The sequence below is a fragment of the Dromaius novaehollandiae genome, chromosome Z, assembly GCF_036370855.1.
Source record: "Dromaius novaehollandiae isolate bDroNov1 chromosome Z, bDroNov1.hap1, whole genome shotgun sequence".
NCBI classification, from domain to species: Eukaryota; Metazoa; Chordata; class Aves; order Casuariiformes; family Dromaiidae; genus Dromaius; species Dromaius novaehollandiae.
In genome coordinates this window covers 34,862,091-34,885,800 of record NC_088132.1, presented here as the reverse complement: position 1 = coordinate 34,885,800, position 23,710 = coordinate 34,862,091, and the positions used below count along the sequence as shown (strand labels likewise).

The window sequence follows — 23,710 nt, the reverse complement described above, 5'->3', positions numbered from 1 at the left end:
TCTCTCTAATCTTTTTAGTCCTCCCACTCATAAAATCACCGTTAATGGCAAGGAATGTATAAACTTTGCATCATTTAATTTCCTTGGACTTTTGGATAATGAAAAGGTTAAGGTGAGTGCTTCCTGTTATTGTGTATTGTATGATTCTTTCAGTTTGTATGTTAACTCAAAATTAGAAATGGCTTCAGAAAGGACAGACTCTGTCAAGGAACTTCTTGCTACTTCTAAATAGCAAGGAAAATTATAAACCTTGTAATTCTGTGTTATTTACATTTTTTTCTAAAATTTTTTAAAATTTTATCTGATGCACATATTTGGAGTTGTTGATTATCACGTTATATTAGTATCTACTATGAGTTTTCATTAGAACACAACGATGCTTAAACACTAATCTAAAATAGCTGTGATGTGAAATAAATTCACAGAATTCAGTATACTGTTACACTTTCTGTTAAGCTGGTTATGTTACAGTGCAAGAACTAGTACATGTACAGTGGCATAAAGTTGTGTGAATTGTATAGAAGAGTTGGTGGTCTATTTTAGGAATAAATGTTTCATGTAATTTTTTTCTGTTAAAGAATGCAGCCCAGGCATCTCTGAAGAAGTATGGTGTTGGCACTTGTGGACCTAGAGGATTCTATGGTACTTTTGGTCAGTAACTTTTTTTTAAATTTACCTTTAAAGATGTTCAGACTGGGGTAGTGAGTTGGACAAAATAGTCCTACATATAGGCAGCAAATTATTTCCCTCACTCTGAAGAACAATTACCCTCTAACAATTTTTTTTACTGCAATGGTAAGGATCAGCAGCATTTATAGCATTGGTTTTTATCAGTTTCTATGCCTTTTCTCACTCTGTCCTTTCAGTACTGCTCTTGGAGGAAAGCTACAAAGTTAAATATAGTCTGCTTTAGTTTTGATCACCACAGTAGAGAAAATAAGTGTATTAGCCATCTAATCAAGTATGAAGAATTTGTGAGTGTAAGTTAGTAATATGTTTTTAAGTAGGCCACAAGAGGGCAGTCTGACCTTTGGGTTCTATGATAAAGCTTAGTTAAGTTTATCTAATGTAGTAAGAATGTAATTTTTCTTTATTTATGACCTTAATGTTTTAATTAAGAGGTTTGCATGGTGTGAGAGGGTGTTACTGAGGGTTTTTTCACTCTTATTAAGAAGAAGCAAGTTGTTAAATATCAGCCTCTGGAAATGGTTCTTCATAGATGTTGGTATTTTAAAATACTGACTGGAAACTAGAGAGTAATAAATGAATAGCTGCACAGTTGTAGGCTAAAAACATTGATTTGTTGTCTTGTGAGCTTTCCTGATGCTTCCCAGAAGTAGTGGAATTTGCAGCATGTTTGTACTCAAATGATTTCATAGAGCTAGGCTTGACCTGAATTCAGCATAAGACTAACTTGGACTTTTTCAGTTAATCAAATTAGTCCTTTCCATGATCACATAGTTGCTACATCTATTTTAATTTCATAAATACTCTATATATCAGAACAAAATTGAGTCTTTGAACATCTATCTTAAAGATCGTTCATTAGTCTGGAGGTATAATTCTTTTCTAAACAAGGTGATGGTAGCGTGTTGATTACTAGTGAGCTTTTAGGAAGCTAGGTTCCCTCAGTTGATCATAGTTCAGCAGTAATCTGTGGGAATTCATTCAGGCTCTTTAAAAAAAAAAACTGAAAAGCTCAAGGAAACTTGAGGACTTTAAGTCCAGCCTGATTCCAAGCTTAGTGAAATTTTCCACTTTGGTGCTTCTTTTTAGTAATTATTTGAGATAGATTGTGATTAAAAGTTGGTTATCTCTAGTAAATGAGAGATTCTCCAGGTTGTTTCCTGCTCTCTTTAGTGGTCTATTTTTTGTATTTAATTTGGTTGCTGTTCATTGGCTTCTGAATTCATTGCATAAATGCCTCATTTCACAAAGCAGGGGGTACAATCTGTAATATTGCTGCATGACATCACTAGACAAGAAACAGTGTTACTGACCAGTTTCAGAGATCATCTTTTACAAATAAAATAATTGAGAATTGGTTTCAAATTTGAGACAAACACCCACTACTCTGGTTAGATCCCAAACTGGCTTCCCATGTCTCCTTGTCATTAAACGCTAAAATATTGCAGGATTATTAATCTTGGGTATGAAACGCTTGTTATTTCCGTGACGTTGAACTCGTCAGAAGCTTTCTATGCATTGTGACTTCAGTAAATGAGTTATGTTGTGTCTAGAACTATATAGTTCCACTCTTGCTTCCCGTATAGGATTTAATTGATGATTGTCAATAGTTTTCACTCAGAATTAGTCCCTCTTAGGGGCAGACATCTCATAGCGGTATTAGCATTCGCTTCTTCTTGGGAAGGTAGATACCGTGTTCTAATTTATTCTGAGTGGAGACTTGATTCTTTGTATCTCTGTCTGTTTGAAGGGTTTTCTTAGATTTAATGCGACCCTATTAAGAAATTCTTGCTTTTTCTCTGCTGTATCCCGGAAAGCTGCATTGCATGCCTTTATCCCATGGTAACCTTGAAATGTCAGTATATTCATGCATGACTCTGAATCTTTATGGTCATTTTCTCCATAATGAGAAGGTGAGGGTTGGTTGGTTTGTTTGGTTTTTTTTAGGTTTCGTAGGTTACCTAACAGACATCGTTTCAGTACTCTTCCGAACCGTGAAGATAAGGGTGGGCTAGGAGAAAAGATTTATAAAAGGAGATGTGGGCTTTTGGTCTCAGTAGTTCTACTCTTGACTTGGATGCTAGCACATGCTAAACTCTAAACTGGCACTTTTCTGCAATTGTTGACATTACTAGCTATATTAAGGTTTCGTAAGTATGCAGAAAGATGTTTCATTCATATCTTCTTCTGTGCAAATATACTGTAGTTAGTGATTGCAGCTCTCCCTTCAGGTGGGCTAATCCAACTGATGTAACCTGACTGAAATAACTAAAGCAAATTATTGCAATGAAGAATAGGCAAGTTAGGTGGTATCCTGTTTTTATTACGGTGGAACAGTAGTGAAGCCTTAATTAATTGTATTTCAAATTCACAAGTTAAACAAAGCATTGGCTAGAAATATCAACACAGGAGTAACCATGGCTCATAGGCTATTGAAGAATCTATGTGTTCAATTGGTGTTTATTCATTTGAACTTAGTTTCCATGAACTTTTTGGATAATTGCAAAAAGATAACATTTGGCTAGAGGTGATCTTACAAGTTGCACTTGATCTATTCTAACGACCTCTATTTGCCCTGAATTTCAGTGTTGTTTTCAGCTGATAAAAGGTGCAATTCCCTAACTACCATATTTGCTAGCAGAAGCACCTAGTGGCAAGATAGTCAAACAATTAAAATAAGTGAGGCTGATATGGGTTGTCTTGCTTGGGCAGAGTACTTAAGCTTGTGGTCACCTTTCTGCTTCTGGCAGCTTCTGAAGTAACTCCACTCACCACATGGTATTGCCCTTCTTAATCTTTTGATTTAGCATTATTTTGTTTCTAACCTGAATGATTTCGACTGAATTGATTTGGGAAATGTATGTATGATTTTGTCAATTGATCTTAAGGGTGAGTAATCTCTGGCATGGAGATGATGACCTCTTCGGTTGGCTGAATTGCATTTGGGACACACAATGTGATTGCAGCCTGACAAGAGCAGTTTCCAATTATAGTGATAGCGGTGCTAGATGCAGTGGAAGCCTCAGCTTAGAAAAACTGATGATCTGCCAACAGGACCTCATTAACTGCTATAAATGACATTGCTGTTTATTGTCTGACTGTAGTAACTATGCTCCCTAGTCACACCAGGAAGCCTTCCTCGTTTACTTGTGGTCTAATCACAAATAGATTTTAATTACCAACGTCAGAGCACCACATTACTTAAATATTTTCAAATCTAGTAAAGCTGCTGATTAATAGTGGCTTATACTTGTCAGTTTAAGATTGGATTGATTCCAGCTGTTTTTTTGGTAAGTTATTTGTTGTAATGCTGTTACTACAAGTAAACAATCATTAGATGATTGTTAAAGCAGCCATAGTCTTTCTGATATGAAAGCAATGAAACTGTCTAAGTTTGTTTTAATTTTTCTCTCAAGTAGATGTGCACTTAGAATTAGAAGAACGACTTGCAAAATTCATGAGGACAGAGGAAGCTATTATATACTCATATGGATTTGCAACAATTGCCAGTGCTATTCCTGCATACTCAAAAAGAGGAGACATTGTGTTTGTGTAAGTACTGTTTTCTCATTGGGAAACTGCAGATTTAAGAGTCCTCCTTCAAATATTTTTTTGATTATTGTAAGTCCTATTAATTTAACCATTTAGAACATAATGCTATTTGTATAACAAAATACTAAAAAGCTCAAATGTCTTTTCTTTTTTTTTTTTTTTTCCAAATACTCCAAATACAAACCAGTTACTGCTTTTTTTCCAAGGAAAAGCAGACTTGGGTGCTCAGCTGAAACACAAGGTGTGTGTATACAAGGGTGTATGGAAGTCTGATATTAGTTTTCTTCCTAAGAAAGTGTATGGTCATATGTGCTTTTCTCTTACTTACTGCTGGCTTTTCACCTTTCTTGCAAGCCAGTTGTTCCCATCCTGCATTTTTGCAATGGATTAGTTGGATAAAGATCACTATGGATTAACATAACATAAGAACAGCTATACTGTGTCAAACCAAGGATTCAGCAAGCCCAGTATCTGGTCCCTGAGAGTAGCCAGTAGCAATTTGTATAGGGAAGAGTAAAATACCAGGAGAAACAGTGTAAAACACTCAGAAATTTCTGAGCCAAAGGGAAGATTTAGGTTTTAATAGTCCTTCATGGATTTTTCTTAATTTTTCCTATTGTTTTCGAACCAATATAAATCTCTAATATCCAGAGTGCTCCTGTGACATGTAATTTCACAGTTTAACTGAGCATTGTATGAATAAATATCTTGGTGTTGAATGTAACACCTGCTAGTTTCAATTGATGCATTTGATTTTTATAAAAAGACACAGTGAACAGTTGTTGCTTGCCCATCTTCTACATACCACTGATAGTTTTGTAGTTGTCTACCATAAACCATTTTTGGTTGTCTCTTTTCTAAGTGTAAGATTCCTAGCCTAATAGACTTCTTGTATAGAAGTTCTCTCATAACTTTGATCATCTTTTTTGGTCATCTTTGAACACTTTTAGGTTTTTTTGAGATGAGTGACCAGAATTGCACACAATATTCAAGATGCAGGTGCATCCTGGATTTAGCTGTTTTGTATTGTTTCAGCTTCTCACTGGAAAAAAAGATCTTCCTCTGTTAAAAAAAATAAATAAATAAATAAAAATCTTGGTTTAAATGACTGTGTTTAGCATGTGCAGAAAGTTTGATTTAGTTGCCACTTTTAAATAATCATTAGGTGTATGCACCTGTGAAATTGCCACCCCCCGCCCCCAAAGGGACTTGCTTTTCCAAAACTTAAAATGGCAGATTATTCTTTAAACTCTGAGATAATTCCCAAAGAGTCTTAAAAATCAGGTTTTGAATACTCTGAAGACAACTGCAAATGTTTTTAGGCACATCCTTGTGCTTTTCTTCTAAGACGCAGAGAAAGACCCAGGAAAGTGAGCTGCTGGGATGATTACTAGGGCATTGTACCCAGTCCATGGAATGTTGTGCTCAGATGAATAGCTGTCACATACAAACAAAAGGACCAGTGCAGACTTCAGGGAAACCTGTAGGCTTGCTTTCAGTGCAATATTTCAGTGTTATAGTGTATCGAAAATCTGAGAAGCTTTGGAAATATGTTTCAAAAAATAAATAACATTTATGATGCTTTAATAGATCTGGTTTTAACTACACCTGAGTATAGATATCAACTCAAAAGCAGAACAGTCCTAGAAAGATCATTGGCCATCTTTCTTCTTTGAATAAATGCTAAACCAAGTGCAAATTTAAATGGCTTGATGTATTTACAGAGATGAAGCTGCCTGCTTTGCTATTCAGAAGGGATTACAGGCATCTCGTAGTAACATCAAGTTATTTAAACATAATGATATGGCTGACCTTGAACGACTGTTGAAAGAACAGGAGACCGAAGATCAAAAGGTACAGTTCCTTTGATGAAATGTTTGTACTCTTTTGTGCCCCATCACCTTTTTTTTTTCCTTACTGAGTTCTCTAACTGAACGGATGCAGTACTTATAGACAGTTATTTTGTTTTCATAAATCTCTATGAAAAGTTGATGTTGCATTTTTTGCATTTGTCAATGTAACCACTGGAAGTGAACTCACAGGCTTTGGTGGCAGGGGATATCACTGTGTACAAATGACTGCAGTATAGAGTTTCTCTGGTGCTCTTGCATGGTTTTTGTCCTTTAGGTGTTTGAATAACTGCATTTACTTAACAAATTGTACCCATTAATTATCAATTTGAACGCTACACAGTAAAATCAACACAGAAGCGGTGATACTAGTCCTAAGTTTGATTTATAGGAGGAGTGCGATTCTTTTTTTTTTCTTTCTTTCACTTCTCAGTCAATTATCTATCTTGCACTGAACTCTTGAGATGTTCTCTCTTTTTAAAAACTATATTTGGGGTCAACTGGATGACTCACTTCATACCCTGACAGGCATACGGAGGGATGCCCAAAAGCAACTACTAAAATCAGCATCAGCAAGTCCAGATAATTTGTGTGTATGAGTTTTAAAAGAATCTACTGAAGAACTAGCTCCATTATATTCCTCAGTCACAGAATGCTGGGGAAGTTGCAGACAACTGGAAGAAAGCTGATATTGTGCTAACACTTAGAAAAAGTAAACTAGATAAAGTGGATAATTGTAAGCCAATCAGTTTAACATCAATCTAAATCAATAATGGATCTGATTAATAGCAAATTTAAAGGAGCTAGTCTACATACATTTGTGGAAAATGCATGTTGTCAGATAATCTCTACACGAGATTTTAGATTTAGTTGACAGAGTAGTGATGTAATCTGTTTGTGTAACACATTCGGTTTGTTGGAGCAGAGTGCTTTGACTGAGCTACATGATTAAAGTTTCAGTAAAATGTAGCTAGCTGAATGTGAACATAAAGTTGGTGGCCAACAAGCTTAATGTAGTCCATATCTGTATAATCATAATCAAGATATTCTGAGTAGGAAGGGGTAGGTCTTATCACTAGAGCTGGGACAGCTTGTGAAGTGGACTGTGCCTAGTTTTGGTACCTACCGCTCAGGAAAGACAAATGTTCTCCAAATCTTTTCCCAAGAACTCAAAAAGGTGATGAAGCTTAAATCCTACTAGTATTTTCTGATCTAGGGTATTAAAGTAAGTAACAGGGGAACTATTATTTGAACATTGTTTCATTTTATATAAAGGTTTAGCACAATCAAATAAGAAATTAAAACTGGGCAATGCTGAAGAAAGTAATTGGTGAATATTAAGATTAGGGTAGTGTAACCCATGGAACAACGTGTGGTTTTTCCATTGCTAATGGTTTTTGAACTAGAATGTCATTTTAGAACAGCAAAAGTCAAATCATACATTCATAGTTTAAACAGAAAACAGTGCAGGATATTCTTATGGCTTTTATTGTTCAGAGACCAGACTGTGACTTCAAAGTTGTGAATACTTTTGGATCGTGTCTTATGAAGACAACTGCTTCCAAGAGGATTGTGCTTCGTTGAGAATCTGGTCACATAAACCAGTTTTTGAAAAGCTTTCTAAATGCTCTGACTAATGAGAGAACATAACTGTTCTGAATATAATAGAGACCCAGATTTGCAGTATTTGTTCTGTAGTTGTATTGTTTGTATTTTAGGCATAAAGTTCAAATGAACTGGTTATGCTTTGTTATAAAACAAAGAATCTTAAATTTTGTGTGAGAGATAAAGCTTTAAAACTATTAGAAAAATAAAGAAAAATAGTCCAATGACACATTTCAACTTCTATTACAAATGATAAATATTAAATTTAGACTAAAGTAAAAACTTACTTTAAAAAGAGATGTTATTTTCCTTCCCTTCCCATTACCTGCCTCCCAAAAAACCATCAGAGCTTCATTTGTTAGTAACAATTGATACAAACTGAAACCATATCTTTCTCTGAAGAATCCTCGCAAGGCCCGTGTAACTCGAAGGTTTATTGTAGTGGAAGGATTGTATATGAATACAGGAGACGTCTGCCCTCTTCCAGAATTGGTAAGTGGTTTCAGTTTGCTTTTTAAACTCTGCATATGGACACATTTGACAATAAAACAGTAATATTGTGCAATTAGGCCTACAAAGAAAAGCTTTGCTTTTACTTTTTAATTTATCTCTTTCCTTCCTCAAATATTTGTGAAATGGGGATTCCATATTGACATTTTATTGAAATTCCTGATCAGTAAGTAATAGTGGATTGGGAAATAAATATCCAGTTAAAGTCTTAGTTTTCAAGCTGTAAAATTACTGTATTTTCAAAAGCTGTATGTTACTAAATTGTTAAACTAAAATTGTATCTAAAAAAACTGAGTTTCAAAGAAACTGTCATATTGCTGTAATAAACAGTGGCTCCAAGGAACACGTTTATTATTCAACATAAATTGCCTTGTTATGCAGGAAGGCAAAAAAAGCTGGTAAAGAAAGAAGTGCTGTGAAAACATATTATCCTGAAAGTGTTTGATAACCTATCAAGAAAAAACAAAGTGTTTTTTTGTACGTGACCATTGGCATTTTTGAAATTTACTCTATCTTTAGCATTAAATAGTAATAATGGTTGAAAGCTTTTTCAATGTCTTAATGACAGAACTCAACTCTGGAGCTGACATTTTTGCAGTATTCAGGATACTATAGTTGTCTGTATTTACCTTGTCTCCCCCACCCATTTTGTTACCAAATTCTGATGGGCTTGTCTTGTGATTTGTATTATTTTCATTGTTTTAGATAAAACTGAAGTATAAATACAAAGTTAGAATTTTTTTGGAGGAGAGCCTTTCCTTTGGAGTCCTTGGGGAACATGGACGAGGAATTACTGAACACTTTGGCATAAATGTAAGTGCCATTTTCTTGTGTTTTTTGTTGTAAATGAGACCTGTAGAGAGGCAAATTCTGCTACTTGTTTCTTGTGGCATTAACAATATTTACTAGTGTATGATAGAATCCTTAACATACCTTTCCCTCTGTTCACTTACCAGCAGTAAAGAGTCCAGGGCTTGGCACTATTTTCTTTCACCTGCTTACCTGATTTTTTTTTTTTTTTTTTTTTTTTTTTTAGAATATTTATCTTTAGTGAGGAAGATAAACAGGGGAATTCTTACAGTGCATAATTTTATACTTTTTTTTGATGCTTAGTGAAATTATGATTATGATATTCTCCAACTCCATATGCCCACAAAGCAATATGCTTGCACAGAAATATTTGGGAGTTGGGGTAAGTCAGAAAAGTCCTCTCCGTGGCCACTTCCCAATAGTCATTCTGCTCTATCGTCTTTGACTCCAGGGGAAAAAATTAGGAGAAAGCTTTTGTTAGTCCTTTCAAAGGTGGTGTCCTACTCCTTTACTGGCAGATTCAGCCAAAATATTTTCCCAACACAGCAAGTCTGTCTTTTATAGTTTTTCTTCTGCTGAGGAGTATTGACATGGAATGATCTATATATTTTGGAATCCTTGCAGCTCTTTACTACCACAACCACCTGAACTGGGGAAGGAAGAAATGCTCTTTTGGCAGCTAGTGTCTCCTCAGTGTGGAGCATCTTTTACTGCCTCCTAAGGGCAGTGTCAGAATTCAGTTAAGAAGTCATTTATCAAATTTTGATATTCTATCTTCTCTCTACTTTCTACTCATACCCCTACTTTTTCTTTGTTTTCACTTTAACTATTCAATCCAGTGTGTGGAAAAGAGAAAATGAATGATAAACAGCTTAAGGAAAGGAAACAAACTGCTATGATGCTTGCCAACCACTTTCTGATTAATTGGCTCATATGTAAAATCCTTTTACACAAAGTCTTTTAGTCTTGTCTACTCAAAATGGAAATTTGTACTGATAGTCGTCTGTATGCATTACAGAGCATGGCAAAAAGAAGAACTTGTTTGCAAGTAATGAGTGAAATAAGACAATTACATCTCTGGGGTCCAAACTCTGATTTAACTAGGCTTGTGCTGAATTTTAGTTACATTATAACTTATTGACTGCTGTGGGACTACTTACATTCATAAAGGACACCATGACACTGAGTGCTTTGAAGAGTTGTGGCCCATGTCCACATAACTTGGTTTTTTTCTGTTTGTGTTCTGTACATTACAAAGCCTGAAAGAGAATGATCTTGTGTAAATTGTATACAGATCCATAAATCTTAATTTCTAAAGTCCCTTCGGTATAGTTTGAAATTATTTCAATTGCAGCTTCATTTGAATATGCGATTTCATTCTGGACATTCTCTAGTATTTATAATAATACGAAATAAGACATGTTTGGATGTGTTTTATAACTAGTCTTGATTTAATCAAAGGCATTTCTTGATAACTTAGTTGTTAATTTAAATGGCAGATAGATGATATAGATCTTATCAGCGCAAACATGGAAAATTCACTGGCTTCTATTGGAGGATTTTGCTGTGGAAGATCTTTTGTTATTGATCATCAGGTAAGCCAGGTCTTATTTCTATATGGCATGGCAGGATTAGTTATTGAGAAATGGGAGTGGTTTATCAGCTTACACGCTATGTTATGATATAAATTATGGCATAACATTCGATTCTATGTAGAAACTTTCATGTTTTACAGAACATGATAGATGGATAGGAGACCTACTTTTAAATTTAAACAAATTTAGTTGTAAAACATTTTCTATATTGTTATAAACAAAAAAGTGGATTTTTTTTTCTTTCTCCCCCCCCAGCGATTGTCTGGTCAGGGCTACTGCTTTTCTGCATCCCTACCTCCTTTGTTAGCTGCTGCTGCTATTGAGGCTCTGAATATTATGGAAGATAATCCAGGTACTTAATTCAGGAAAATCCTATTCTTCAGTCTGTCTTCACTCCAAACTAACAAATCATTTTTTTCCCTACTTTGATTTCTTATCCTTTTTCATTTATATGTTCTCTCTCTTCCTTTTCAGCTAACCAGTTTTGCACTCATGATTATTTTTCTTTTTATATTTCCTATACTGCTTTTCTTTTTAACAACCTTTTTTCCCCCTGTCCTTTTTCCAGATAAAAATGAGTTACTTGAGGCTAAAAGGGACAGAGGTGGTAGCTGTTAAGCTCCAGATAAGAAGTTACTGTTCTGCTTTACTGTCTGCTCCATCCTTTAAAATGAATGTCTTTAGGATAAATGGAGGAATGGAAGAATAAAGACAAAAGAGTGGGGAAATTCTTCCTCAGAACTGAAGGACTCTTTCATTTCCACTTTCACTCTTATTGTTGTTGTTGTTCTCCAAGTGAGCATTCAAGCAAGGATCTCAGGCTGGATCATGGCATAATCACTTGGGCTTTTGACAGGACTAAGTATAGTACGTTTGGATGAGGTTGGAAAGCCCTGGTTTTCTAGAACCTAAGAATGAATTTTTGGGGCAAGCAGTATAAGAGGAGGACAAAACTGGCCAATTTTTTTTTCCTCCTTCTTTACCATCTATAGGCTGAAGGAGGTCTGCAGAGAGTTGTAACATTTAATTTGTCATAAATAAAAGCAATAAAAGTCCAAGCAGGAGGGTCTTGTGTAGTCCCTGCCTGGTCCTCAAAAGTTTAAACAAAATCAACAAAAAATTGAGAGTAGGTTTTGGGTTTGTTAGCTATGATGAGGGGTTGACCTTAACTTAGGGAAAGAACCAAGGTTTGTAAATCCAGGAGTCAAAATTTCCTGTTTAAGAGTCAGGAATGAGTGGGTGAGAGGATCAAGGAGGAGAAGTCTGTTTGGCTGTAGATATTTTATACATATAAATAAATTGGATCTGTCATTTCAATCCCCTTGCTAAGTGTTTGTGTCATCCTTTCCATGTGATCATGAACTAGTGCAGCTGGAGTAAAGAGATAAAGGGAAATAATGTGTTTTTCAGATCTTAAAAAAACCTGCCATTTCATGAAAGAAATGGGAGTGAGGAACATTAGAAAGAGTAGTGAAGAAACTTAGTGCTTTAATACATTAATTTTCTTTCCATTTTTTATTTTAATCTTAGACTTACAGAAATGTAAAGCAAAAACAAGGTCTGAGGGGTTTCTTTGTTTTGTTTTTTTTTTCTCTAGACATTTTTCAGACTCTCCAGGGAAAATGCAAGCAGATTCACAGAGCTTTACAAGGGTAAGCTGTTTGTTGAGGATGTTGGGGGTGGGGTGGGGCTGTGTTTCATTTTGTTGTGGGGTTTTGGTGCTATTATCAATCTGTCCATTCCTTTATAAGGCCAACTTTGAAGAACTCTCCTTGTCCCAAAGTGTTTCTGATTCTACTCATGCTCAGATCAGAATTTTTAGACAAATTTTCTAAATCCCTTTACAGGTATTGAAATGAGATTGTACCTTATTTCTAGTGGGGATGTTTACAAGCTCTTGGGTATTTAAGTCTTTAAGAGAGTGCAGTGAGGTTTTGATGGTGCAAAGTATTGATAATCGTGGTGAAAGAAATGTATAAGTAAAAGCATTTCATTTGATAATACTTACGAGCATAGCTTAGCTGATGTTCTTTCAAATGAAAAAAAGCACCTTGCAATCAACTTAAATACAATATTGTTTTTACATAGGAGATTTGGATATTAAATAGTAATAGAAGTATTGATTATTCTGAAGGCATAAAGCAAACTGCTGGAGTTTATCTGAAAAATAAGAATTCTGTTTAAAAATTTCCTAACAGTAATCTATTTTAAAAGGTGGCTGTACTAAGTAATTGTATTTTTATGACAGTTTTTGATATTAAAAGTTATAAAAATTTCTTTGAATATTCAAGTACTGTCTAATTTGCAGATTAGTTACATAAAAAGTCTATATTTTACACTTCATTTTCTTCAGCAGTTTCCTGTTACATATTACAGAAATGCACAAAAACTAAACACACACACACTCTAAGTCGATAATGCATTATTAATGATACTTTTCTTTTTAAAATGCATTGGTCATTTATTCAGTATGAGTTACTTTTTATTTCAGATAAGCATCTGCATCTTGACAGCAGTTTACTGTTCAGCCCGATTTTTATGTTAGAACTTTTCTGATAGTCTTTAACAACATTCAGTTTCTTTGGAATAATTCTACCATCAAATAATCCTAGTCTCCTTTGATTGTGTTTATTTTGAAAACACATAGGCTTTCAGGTCAGAAACATACAGATGCTCCTAAATTTGAAATCTTTTACAGCCAATTAAAAATCATTAGTGTCTTTTCTTTACTAGAAATAGCATCTTATGGCTGAGGTAAAAGGGAGAGTAGTTGTAATATTCTTCTCTATTTGTCATTTTTAGGTGTTAATTATAAATACATTTAAAATACAGACACAAACCACGTGTAAGGAGAAATGATCAATCTTTTATTTGTTAATATCCACTACAAAACAGTACTGGACAACACATGGCTAACATTTGATTATCCTGTGACTGATACTAATTTTTTTTTCCCCCCTTAAATTCTTTCAGTGATGAGTATAGTCACAAATTAACAAGTGGACAAAATGCCTGTCCTGTAATAGGATTTTTCTATTTCTGCCTTATGGAAACTGGTGTGATAACACAGCAGTAAAATTATATAAATTGCAAAGGGAGTTACTTCTTGGTCACACAGGAAGAGTGCTTGTAGGATTTAATAATATCAGATGATTGGGCAGCTGTGTAGCAGGTAAACTATCTCAGCAGGTGTGTAAAGCAGTATTGGAGAGAAGATCTGAACTAATATTTGCATGATCCTGTGTGGTGTGGGTTTTTGTTTTTAATTAGTAACAATGCTGGAAAATAGGTGCAACTGTTTAAACAGAAAGCAAAGTTTTCAGAATGTTTTTTTTTAAATGCTGTTTCATTAAATACACTCTTCTTCCTCACCTAATCCCAGCTACTGTTTGACTACAATTTTTTGTTGTGCTCTCCCTTTGATAGAATGGAACTGGCAGTTTAAAAGGGAGCATAAAACAATAGAACTGTACACAAAGAAAGTGAAAAAGAATGTACAACTTTTTTTCTCATAATAGAACAAATGAGAGGAACAAATTAAAAATAAAGGAAATCTTTCTTTTAGCTGAAGTGTAACAAACCTGTAGAATTTAGGGCTTCGTGTGTAAGGATAGGTGCGTGATTAACCCCCTCCCTAGTTTTGGTCTTTATATGGGTCATGGAAAAAAAAAAACACAGTAGTGTTGTAAGCTAAAAGAATGACTGATGTTGCTTCCCATATCAGGTACAAGCCAAGCGCTAGTTTATGGAAGAACAGGATTCTTCTCAACCTCTCATAGAACTACTTTCTTACTGTCTGCTGCAGCTTATATAGCATAAGAAAATGCAGTAAGTGGTGGGATGTTCAACTAACACAAGTTAGGAATATTTCTAGCTTTCTAAATAATCTTAAATAATGTGGCTGTCTGTCCTGTACTTAGAAATCTGTAGGATCTTGGTAAATAGAAATGAAGATCTGCTGCAGGGGGACAGGCTGGAATGGGACAGGATTTTGTGCTTGCTTAAAAAGCTTGGAAGTATTAAGTAGTATTCTTGAAATAGTTCATAACTCATTGCATATCCTGAACTTGGGTTGAGAATTTTCAAATAAAATTCTCAGAATTTTTCAGGATTCCCTAAGGCTAAGAGTCTGGCCTTGTCACTCAATTTTGCAGCTCAGCCTCCAAACTGAGGTGCAGCGAGCTTTGAGGTACACCCTTTCAGAGAGCTCCCTGAGGTTACATCTGTACTAGTAAATTGAGGCCAGGAAATGTTCCTGGGCACTGGAACTCAATTGTCTATACTATTACATTGTTAGAATGGTCTGTGGCATGGTTTTGGCCCAGGCCAAGTAGCACTCTTTGAAACAATTCCTGGATCCTGTTCAGAAGTTAGCATGAGCCAGGAACCATTCCCAATAGACAGTTTGGATGTGGCCACCCTCACTTGGAGACTCACATTATAAAAGTATGGATGTGAGTCATTCCATAACCATTGGCCTCGGAGCCAGAGAACAGTCCAAAGCACGTTTAATTTACTAATATAGAAGTAGCCTTGAAAGGAGCCATGGAGTTCAGGAGCCCAGTTTTGTTCCTTTGTTACTTCAAAAACAGATCTTTAAGATATCTTTCATTTTCACGTGAAATTTGTAAATTTTTTTTTCAGAATGAAATCTTTCTTTTTCCAGCATTTTATATGGAAAGGGAATTCTGATTTCAGGAAATTATAGTGTGCATGCATTGGATTTTAAAATATCTCTTTGATTTTAATTGGGCAAAGGTTCAGGAAAACATAGTTAATGCTCTATGTGAATGTTAAAATACTGTCTTCAAAAAACCTTATGTTAAACTCTGCTGTTTCTTCAAGCAGTTGGATAGGAAAAATTATATAGTTCCGTTTACTACAGCTGTGACTGACAGAAGAAGTTTTTAAATTAAACTCGAGTTTGAAACCTGTAAGCATCCTCTATGAGTAGCTAATACAAAACATGTTGTTTGGGCAAAGCCTCAAAGTTTGAATGGAAGTGATACAAAGCTTGCTTCCTACCTGTCTTTTCTTGTTTCCTGTTTTTGAAGGTGGGGGGGGAGGTGCTATTTATCATTACCTGTTTTCATTGAAGACTGCATGGTGTATAATTATAAGCTAATAGTGTGTCAATCTTAAAACCTAATTGTAATTAGTAACTTGTGATCTTTGTAGTATATCAAATGTGTATTTTGTCTTAAATCCATTTGCTAGAGAACAGAGTTTAAATTATGATAAAGCTTTGTGTGAATTTTATTCTCACCTCCCTTATTTTTAGAATTATGCTCCTTAAACATCAGGTCACTCTTAGAGAACATAACAAATAACGGGTGCATCATACTGTATATTCAATTTGTTTTTCTACTTTTTAGAGGACCTTGAACTGCTTTTCCTGGTTCTTTATACTAACAAACTTTGTCTTCCCTGATTGCTAGATATGCACTGTTGTACTGGGACACTTGCACTGTATGCGCTTGTGCATTAAAGAAATTGCCTCCGTTTTGTTTGTGTGCAAGTGTAGGTAAATGACACCAGAATGTTTGCGATTTTGTGGCCAAAGAAGATGATGCCAGTTTGACCTGTCTTTCTGGACTGGACTGTGAACTGACAGTGTTGTAGAAATAATGCAAGATGCTTGTCATGTTAGAGAATATTTTTATTTTTTCAAGCTTATAATTGATTTGGTGTGTTTGTAGTGCCCATTCTTTCTCTTGTAGGTTCCAGTTTTGCAGTTATGGATTTGACATCTTTTCTGTTCTGAGTGGGTTTTGAGCTTTGTAAAAATAGGAGACTTATTTTAAAATAAGAATATACATTTACATGTGTGTGTGATGAAAGCTCACCAAAGTCAGGAAATCAAAATTATGGTTGATGGTAGACATGTAGTGCATTTATGGGATCTGCTAAATTTGGGTCACTGAGGTCTTGCTATGGTGTTGGATACAGGTTTTTTGAAGGGAATAATTCAGTCCTGTGTATCACAGAACAGTTGAGGTTGGAAGGGGCCTTTAAAGATCATCTAGTCCAAGCCCCCTGCTCAAGCAGGGTCACCTAGAGCACGTTGCCCAGGACCTTGTCCACATGGCTTTTGAATATCTCCAAGGATGGAGACTCCACAACTCTGGGCAGCCTGTTCCAGTGCTCAGTCACCCTCACAGTAAGAAGTTTTTCCTTAGATTCAGACAGAACTTCCTATTTCAGCTTGTTCCCTTTGCCTCTTGTCCTGCCACTGGGCACCACTGAAGAGTCTGGCCCTGTCCTCTTTAAACCCTCCTGTCAGATATTTAACCACATCGATAAGATCCCCCCTCAGCCTTCTCTTCTCCAGGCTGAAGAATTGCAGCTCTCTGTGTTTCCTTATAGGAGAGATGCTCCAGTCCCTTAATCATCTTAGTGGCCCTCCACTGGACTCACTCCAGTAGCCCCAGGTCTCTCTTGTATCGGGGAGCCCAGGACTGGAGCCAGCACTCCAGGTGTGGCCTCACCAGGGCTGAGTAGGGAGGGAGGGAGGATCCCCTCCCTTGACCTGCTGGCAACGTTCTTCCTAATGGCACCCAGGATACCATTGGCCTTCTTGGCCGCAAGGGCACATTGCTGGCTCATGGTCAACTTGTTGTCCCTCAGGACCCCCAGGTCCTTCTCCACAGAGCTGCTTTCCAGCAGATCAGCCCCCAGCCTGTACTGGTGCATAGGGTGAACAAGGTGTGGAGTGTAATCAGGCCATGTTTCAGGACCATAGCAATCAAATTCTAAGAACCTGATTAACTGTTGTCTGCACATACGGACATGAGAGTTATTCTGTTAATGTAACTGGTTTTTGGAAAAGCTTTTGACTTAGTATTAGAAGATATTCTAAAGATTTTCTACAGAAATAATTAAAAATCGGATATATTGCCAAATATAGACCTTGTTTCTTCTAAACACATAAGTAGGTAGAAAGATTTATTATTACTGATTTTCCTAATGCAGATTCTAAAAACTCAAGTTAGCTAGCTGTATTTTTATCAACAAACTGTAGGCCTGATGTTAACAAATCTCCTATATTTTTGAAAAGATCCTTTCAAAATCCTTTATTTTGAATCCTTGATCTGTTTTGCAGAAGGAGGAGTTGGCTATTGTAATACAAAAACTTGCTCTAACTTAGATTTAGTAAATGCCTTAGGAAAGACAAGTTTTTGTGAAATATCCTTCTCTTGTCACTCCTTGCCTGGAAAGTGGAAGCTTTTACTGTCTGGAACTATAACACTTTGTTCAGGTAGGATATATACATTAAAAGATTTTTTTATTTATTTTAGGATTTCTGGCTTAAAGGTAGTGGGAGAATCTTTTTCTCCAGCATTGCACCTACAATTGGAAGAGAGCTGTGGATCTCGAGAAAATGATGTGAAGTTACTGAAAAGAGTTGTAGATTATGTAAGTGTCTCCATAGCATTTAAAATATGTCGTTGCCTTTTAATTTGAATAATGAACCAAGTGTATATGGGTAGAGCAGTTACCCTGTTTCTTGGGTAACTTGCTGGAATGTCTTGCAGGAATGCCTGCCCTGAAACCTGTTTCTTTGCTATCTATAGGGCTATATTAAACACCATCTTCTAACCATTTCTGGCTGAAAATGGTTGTAACACTTGATAAAAAAAAATATATGCATTTGAACTTTGTACTTTAGAAAATGATTATTTCCTATTATGTACTTCAAAACTCAAATTTACATTTAAAACAGTTGCTTAGAAAACTGGCGTTTGTAAGAATACAGACTATCCCTTGAACACAGTTCTGTTGGTATATTTGAACAATCAGATGTAGTTTTCTGTAATTTTGCTTGTTTGAGTCCATGGACATGTGAAAAATCTCGTTATGTTTTGTACTTAGTATTTTTTCCATCTTTGGTACACACTGGTTCTCTTTTTCTCATGTGAAGGAGGTGGAGGTTGATGAGGATCATGTATATTTTAGGTGGCAGGTAAACAAGACTGCACTAGAGAAAGAATATAGTTGATTCTCCTGTAAAATATATTTAAATATGATTTAATATTCTAATTAAAGACTTTTTGCACAACCTTCAAAACCTCCATTTGGGAAAGAGCTAATGATTATTCTGACACCAAACTCATAAAATTTTGTGATCACTGAAGACATTCAACAAGTTTATGCCACCTCAAGTTCCCAGATTGATGACTGCTCTGTTTTCTTTATCTGTAGTGCATGAATAGTGGTATTGCATTAACTCAGGCCCGCTATCTGGAGAAAGAAGAAAAGTGTCTTCCTCCACCTAGGTTAGTAGAAAGTCAATTTATTATTGCCTTTTATTGGATATGACTCTTTATCTCTCTTTTCATACAATGTTGAGGTTCTGTTAAGTAGCCTAGATTGAATAGTGTGTTAGGTGGGAAAAAAAACCTGCTTTTTGAGTTTATTTCCAGTGACTGTTAGAGGGTGCTAATATGCTGAAATAACTGTATCAAAACTACCTGAATCTTAGAGTTCAGCATGATAGAGGCATATTTCCTTGAGCTGCACATCTGCAGGTAAGAAAGAGACCAATTAAAATTATGCATTTCTTGTGTGTTTGGAAAAAAGTAGTCTGACCATTTCTATTTAGTCATACATCTTGTTTCTGACTGGATTTAAATTCATAATCCTTTCCCTGGAGGTAACAGTTTTAATGTGTGTTGAAATTAGGTGCAAGAAAAGCCTAAAACTGAGGACAAGGAGTAATGGCTATTGTGACTGTTCTGGCTTTCTTTTTCTAGTATTCGAGTAGTGATAACAGTGGAACAAACGGAACAAGAACTGGACAAGGCTGCATCACTTATTAAGGAAGCTGCACAGTCTGTACTGAATTAGACTGCTGTTTTGGATACCTTTTTTCCACAAAGTATCAGGATATGTTTTACACTGTATAGTGTCTTGACTTCCACTTCAGATATTCAAGTTCGTCCACCGATGGCACTGAAGCCTTACTGAGTAGCAAGATTGTCCCAGAATGGTACAAATGCAGTGAGGGGAAGAATGCTGAATTTCAGAACGGGTAAATGACACAGTGTGTTTACAACTTCAAACTCTACCATTTAGTAGCATTCCTTAAAGTGGAATATTGACATTGCACACAATTTTTCCTAAGTTTCTTCTTAAAAAGCCTTAAATTTATTTCTTCACACCCTTGAATGTTTTCAAAAATATGTGTAAACATTCTTTTTTTCCCCAAAAATCATTTAAAATGCATATTTTTCTCTGAATAGTCTCAGAATGTAGGAACTTCAAATAAATTTCAAGGAAATTTTTTTTCAAAATGAAGATAGCATGTTCCTAATACTGCCAAAAAGGAAATATAGCTCTTAATGTGTTATTCTTTCAGTTATATTAAGTTGTTTGTTATTGAATCACAGTGAGAACTTCAATTCTTATTTGTTAACCGTTTCTGGAAGCCAGTTTTTCAGAATCCCTGGCCAGATAGTTCAGTTGTCTAAATGATAAATTCATATTACACACTATTTGCTTACTGCATTTCATATGTAAATATATGCATGTTTGACATATTATAGGTGAGGATTTTTTTTATTATTAACTTTAATGCCTAAACTTAAACCTCTAAATTGTGAAATTGGTGCAATTGCATTATAATATGTTCAGTCGGGGGGCCTTTGCACCAGTCTTGAAGAGGATGCCTAAACAATATGAAGAATGAACCAAAGTTCTGAAACAGCCACTGAATAAACAGCATTGAAGCACTAAAATGTGTGTGCTAAGTTGCATCTCTAAACAGCTCTGCCTTAGAGGGGAACACTCACACATAGATATTAAGATTTTTAGGTGGTACAAATACTACTGAAATGAAACTCAATATGTACACCTAAAATCCTCACATCATTGGAAAATAATTATTTGCAGGTTATGCTGTAAGGATTTTCGATAAGCACAGAGGGACAGAAACATTACACCAATCATAGAAAACTGGTAAGGGAGGATGACAGTAACCTGTAACTTATTTATAATATAGAAACTATAACTGTGTATTTCAGGATTTTTTTTTTTTTTTTTAAGAATGCCTGTTTAAAAAACTTCGTATTTTACCTGATCTGTATTCTGGGTGGTTTTATAATTGTGTGCCTTTTTGGTTGCTGCTACAGGGACTACAGTACTATTTTTGAGAAAGAACATTGTTTAAATAAAATGCTGAACATGTTTAATCCAAATCTTCATGTATCATATGGTTGAATAATGCTACAAAATCTAGTTATATTCTGTTTAACGTTCTGTATCAGATGGCTGTAGTCCATGTTGTTTCCTTCAGTTCATAGTGACCAAATTTGTACTGGCTTTCCAAGCTTCTCACCTGTGTACATTCAAGTAAACCAGCTTAAGTTGTGTTCGGGCACTTCTGTGATTGTTGCTGCTGCTATTAGAAATAGTGACTCTGAAATCACTATCTGTGCAGTGTAAAGAAACCTTTGCCCCAATGTGAATGAGTATTGCTATTACATTGGCATTTATGAGTCTCTCCCTCCCTTAACTGTAAGAGCCCGTGAGAAGCCAACAATTTAAAAAAGCAAAAACATAAAGAAGAAAGCTGATTTCCATTTTACAGGTTGGAACTAAAGCACAGGACAATCAACTTTCTCAAGGCCCTCAGAGATAATGACAGAGCTGGAAATGAAACCTTAGTGCTCTGCTTTGAGTTTGTGAAACATTTTTGTTTTGATAATACAAAATTGTATTATCAAAGGCAAATTCAAGCCTTTGATGTGTAAGTTGGGGATAAATGAGATGCTTGGATCCTAACATGACATAGTCAATGGTTTTTGGAGTTCAGGGTAAGCCTATGAAGGTAAGCAAATCACTAATAAACAATGAAATATTAGATTGCAAAATCTATATTCACTGCTCACATTGTGTTTCAAATTGTCTGCAAATGGGGAGAATTTTTTTGGTGTCACTATTGAGAGCTAGAAGCAAACTTTAGATATGTGTGTGAGGTTTTTTTGTTTTGTTTTGTTTTTTGCTTTTTTTAAATGAAGTGATGACACCTAAATTGGCAGGAAGCAATGGAACTTGTGAGAGTTTCAAAGCCATGACTAAGTGGTTCTGAGGAAAAAAAAGTTCAAGTATGTCATTAAGAAACATTATCCTCCAGTTCACTTAGTGAACTTATACTCAGCATTAAAACATTGGTAAAACTGCCTTTGTCCATTGCTGTTGTTTACAGTGCTTAGAAAATCAGCACTTAGATCACAGTGAAGTATAATGCCTTGTGGTTAAGAGCAATTGAAGTTTTTCATAGTGTATGTTTTACTGATGGGCTATATACACGGTCTCTGGTAGAAATTAAGAAGCTCGGGTGATCTAGCTGGTGGAGAGAGATAGATATTCCATGTCAGTTTAAGCATGTCTGGCCCTCTTCATTTTGACTCTTTAGAGAAATGTCTCTGTTTGACAGGGTGAGCAGATGAAGGGAATGATGGCTGTGGGGAAAAAAGGTTGGCTGGGGTTAGAGAGACAGCAGGTGATTCTGGTTAAACTTTTGACATTAGGAAGTCAGATTGGAAGCCTGTTAGAGTGCCTAAATTCTCAGTGCTCTAGGCTGATAAATATATGAATACGCCTGTTTTAGTTGCTTTGTGGTTATGTTTGGATGAAGCCAGACTTATGCACACATTTCATCAGATGTGGCAGCAAGGCTGGATTGTGGTAAATAAATGGAAAGCTATTCAGCTTTACGGTGAGGTGGATCAAACCCATAAGGGCCTGATTCTGAACTTCAAAGTTTTTATTTAAAATAAAAGTCCAGATTCTTGATTTGAATTCAGCTAATCTCTGTATTTTACCCCTGTCAATGACTGGGATCAAAGTTGCAGCTAAGTGAAAGCATTAGGATGGCAAATAGTGAGGAAAAATAAATGTTATTAATTTTTTATTAAAGATTAGTATTTGGTACTTGAAGCAATACATTCTAATTGTGAAATGGCCATCTGTTGAAATTGTCCTGGTGGACATGGTTGTTTGCAATACTGAAGGAGTTGGAGAGACTGGAAATAATTTATACTTGGAAGACATTTTTGCATAAAGAAACATGTCAGCATTATATGTATGTGTATATATATAGATTTTTTTTTTTTTAAGTAGAGGACGTGTTTTCCTTGAACATTTAAAAATAATTGATATTTGTGTAGGCTCATTGTTTTTATAGGAAAACCTACAGATGCCTTTTCTGTTTATTATAGAAATCATTATTTTTGGATAGGAGGTAAAATGCATAAGGAAAGTATTAAGAATGAAGTGGAGGTAAGGCTGAATAACTTTGATTTTTTCACTTTTGAAATATGATCCCGGTCACTGCACAGAATGCTGTACTGTCTCCTTTCTGTCACTCCATCTGGACTTTATTATTTTAAACAGGGTTGTGGAGTGTTGGCATTCACTGATCTATGAAGCTGCTACTGCAAAAGTATCTTGCATCTTAAGATGACTCGAGAACTGTACATGAGCTGTAAATGCTGCTTAAACAGAGGAATTATTTAGAACTAACACAAAGCATTTGTGTGTTAAATTGTTTCAGTATCTCAATAAAAGGAAGTGTTTGGAGATCATTTCTTGTTGTGTTTTTATGTTCTTTGGCAGTTTTCATGCTAATAAGGTAACGGACTTAGTCTGTCTTGCTATTGATGGACTGTTCAGACGTTAGTTTCCTGTCCTGTGAGTGCTAGATCATTCCAAAATATGCATAATAGAAGTCACGTACACTAATAAATCAGCCAAGCTGCAGACTGTCGGAAACTGGAAGCATCTATCAGGAAAGAACTGCTCTATGCATGACCAATTTCTGATACTTAGGTAGTGGATATTTAAGGGAAACTGCTGTTGGAAACTAGACACTGGTCCAGATATACTTTTGCTGTGACTCGGTATGGAATTTCTGATGTTTCAACAAGCCCTTAATTCCAGATGAAATTGCTCCAGACTTGAAAGACCTTTACAGAAGAATATAATGCAATTTTGCCTATCATGTTGTATAGATAATACTGTGATATTAAACGTGTTATCACCTGGCTTTGCATATGCTTGGGATAACTAAGCTGTATTTTCTAACAGGGAATCCAGTGT

At 35.6% G+C, this 23,710-nt stretch overlaps 1 protein-coding gene across 1 annotated transcript in view; it reads left to right on the top strand.

Moving 5' to 3' along the window:
- LOC135324890 (serine palmitoyltransferase 1) overlaps positions 1-23,196 on the top strand; it is a 36,310-nt gene extending 13,114 nt beyond the window's left edge. The window contains exons 4-15 of the mRNA XM_064501941.1: positions 19-112; positions 579-651; positions 4,107-4,239; positions 5,964-6,093; positions 8,097-8,186; positions 8,910-9,017; positions 10,514-10,609; positions 10,865-10,961; positions 12,207-12,261; positions 17,908-18,025; positions 18,812-18,885; positions 19,363-23,196. Of these exons, the coding sequence (XP_064358011.1) occupies positions 19-112; positions 579-651; positions 4,107-4,239; positions 5,964-6,093; positions 8,097-8,186; positions 8,910-9,017; positions 10,514-10,609; positions 10,865-10,961; positions 12,207-12,261; positions 17,908-18,025; positions 18,812-18,885; positions 19,363-19,456 (1,162 nt within the window). The 3' untranslated portion in view covers positions 19,457-23,196. The remainder of the gene's footprint in view (positions 1-18; positions 113-578; positions 652-4,106; positions 4,240-5,963; positions 6,094-8,096; positions 8,187-8,909; positions 9,018-10,513; positions 10,610-10,864; positions 10,962-12,206; positions 12,262-17,907; positions 18,026-18,811; positions 18,886-19,362) is intronic.
- The last annotated feature ends 514 nt before the right edge of the window (positions 23,197-23,710 follow it).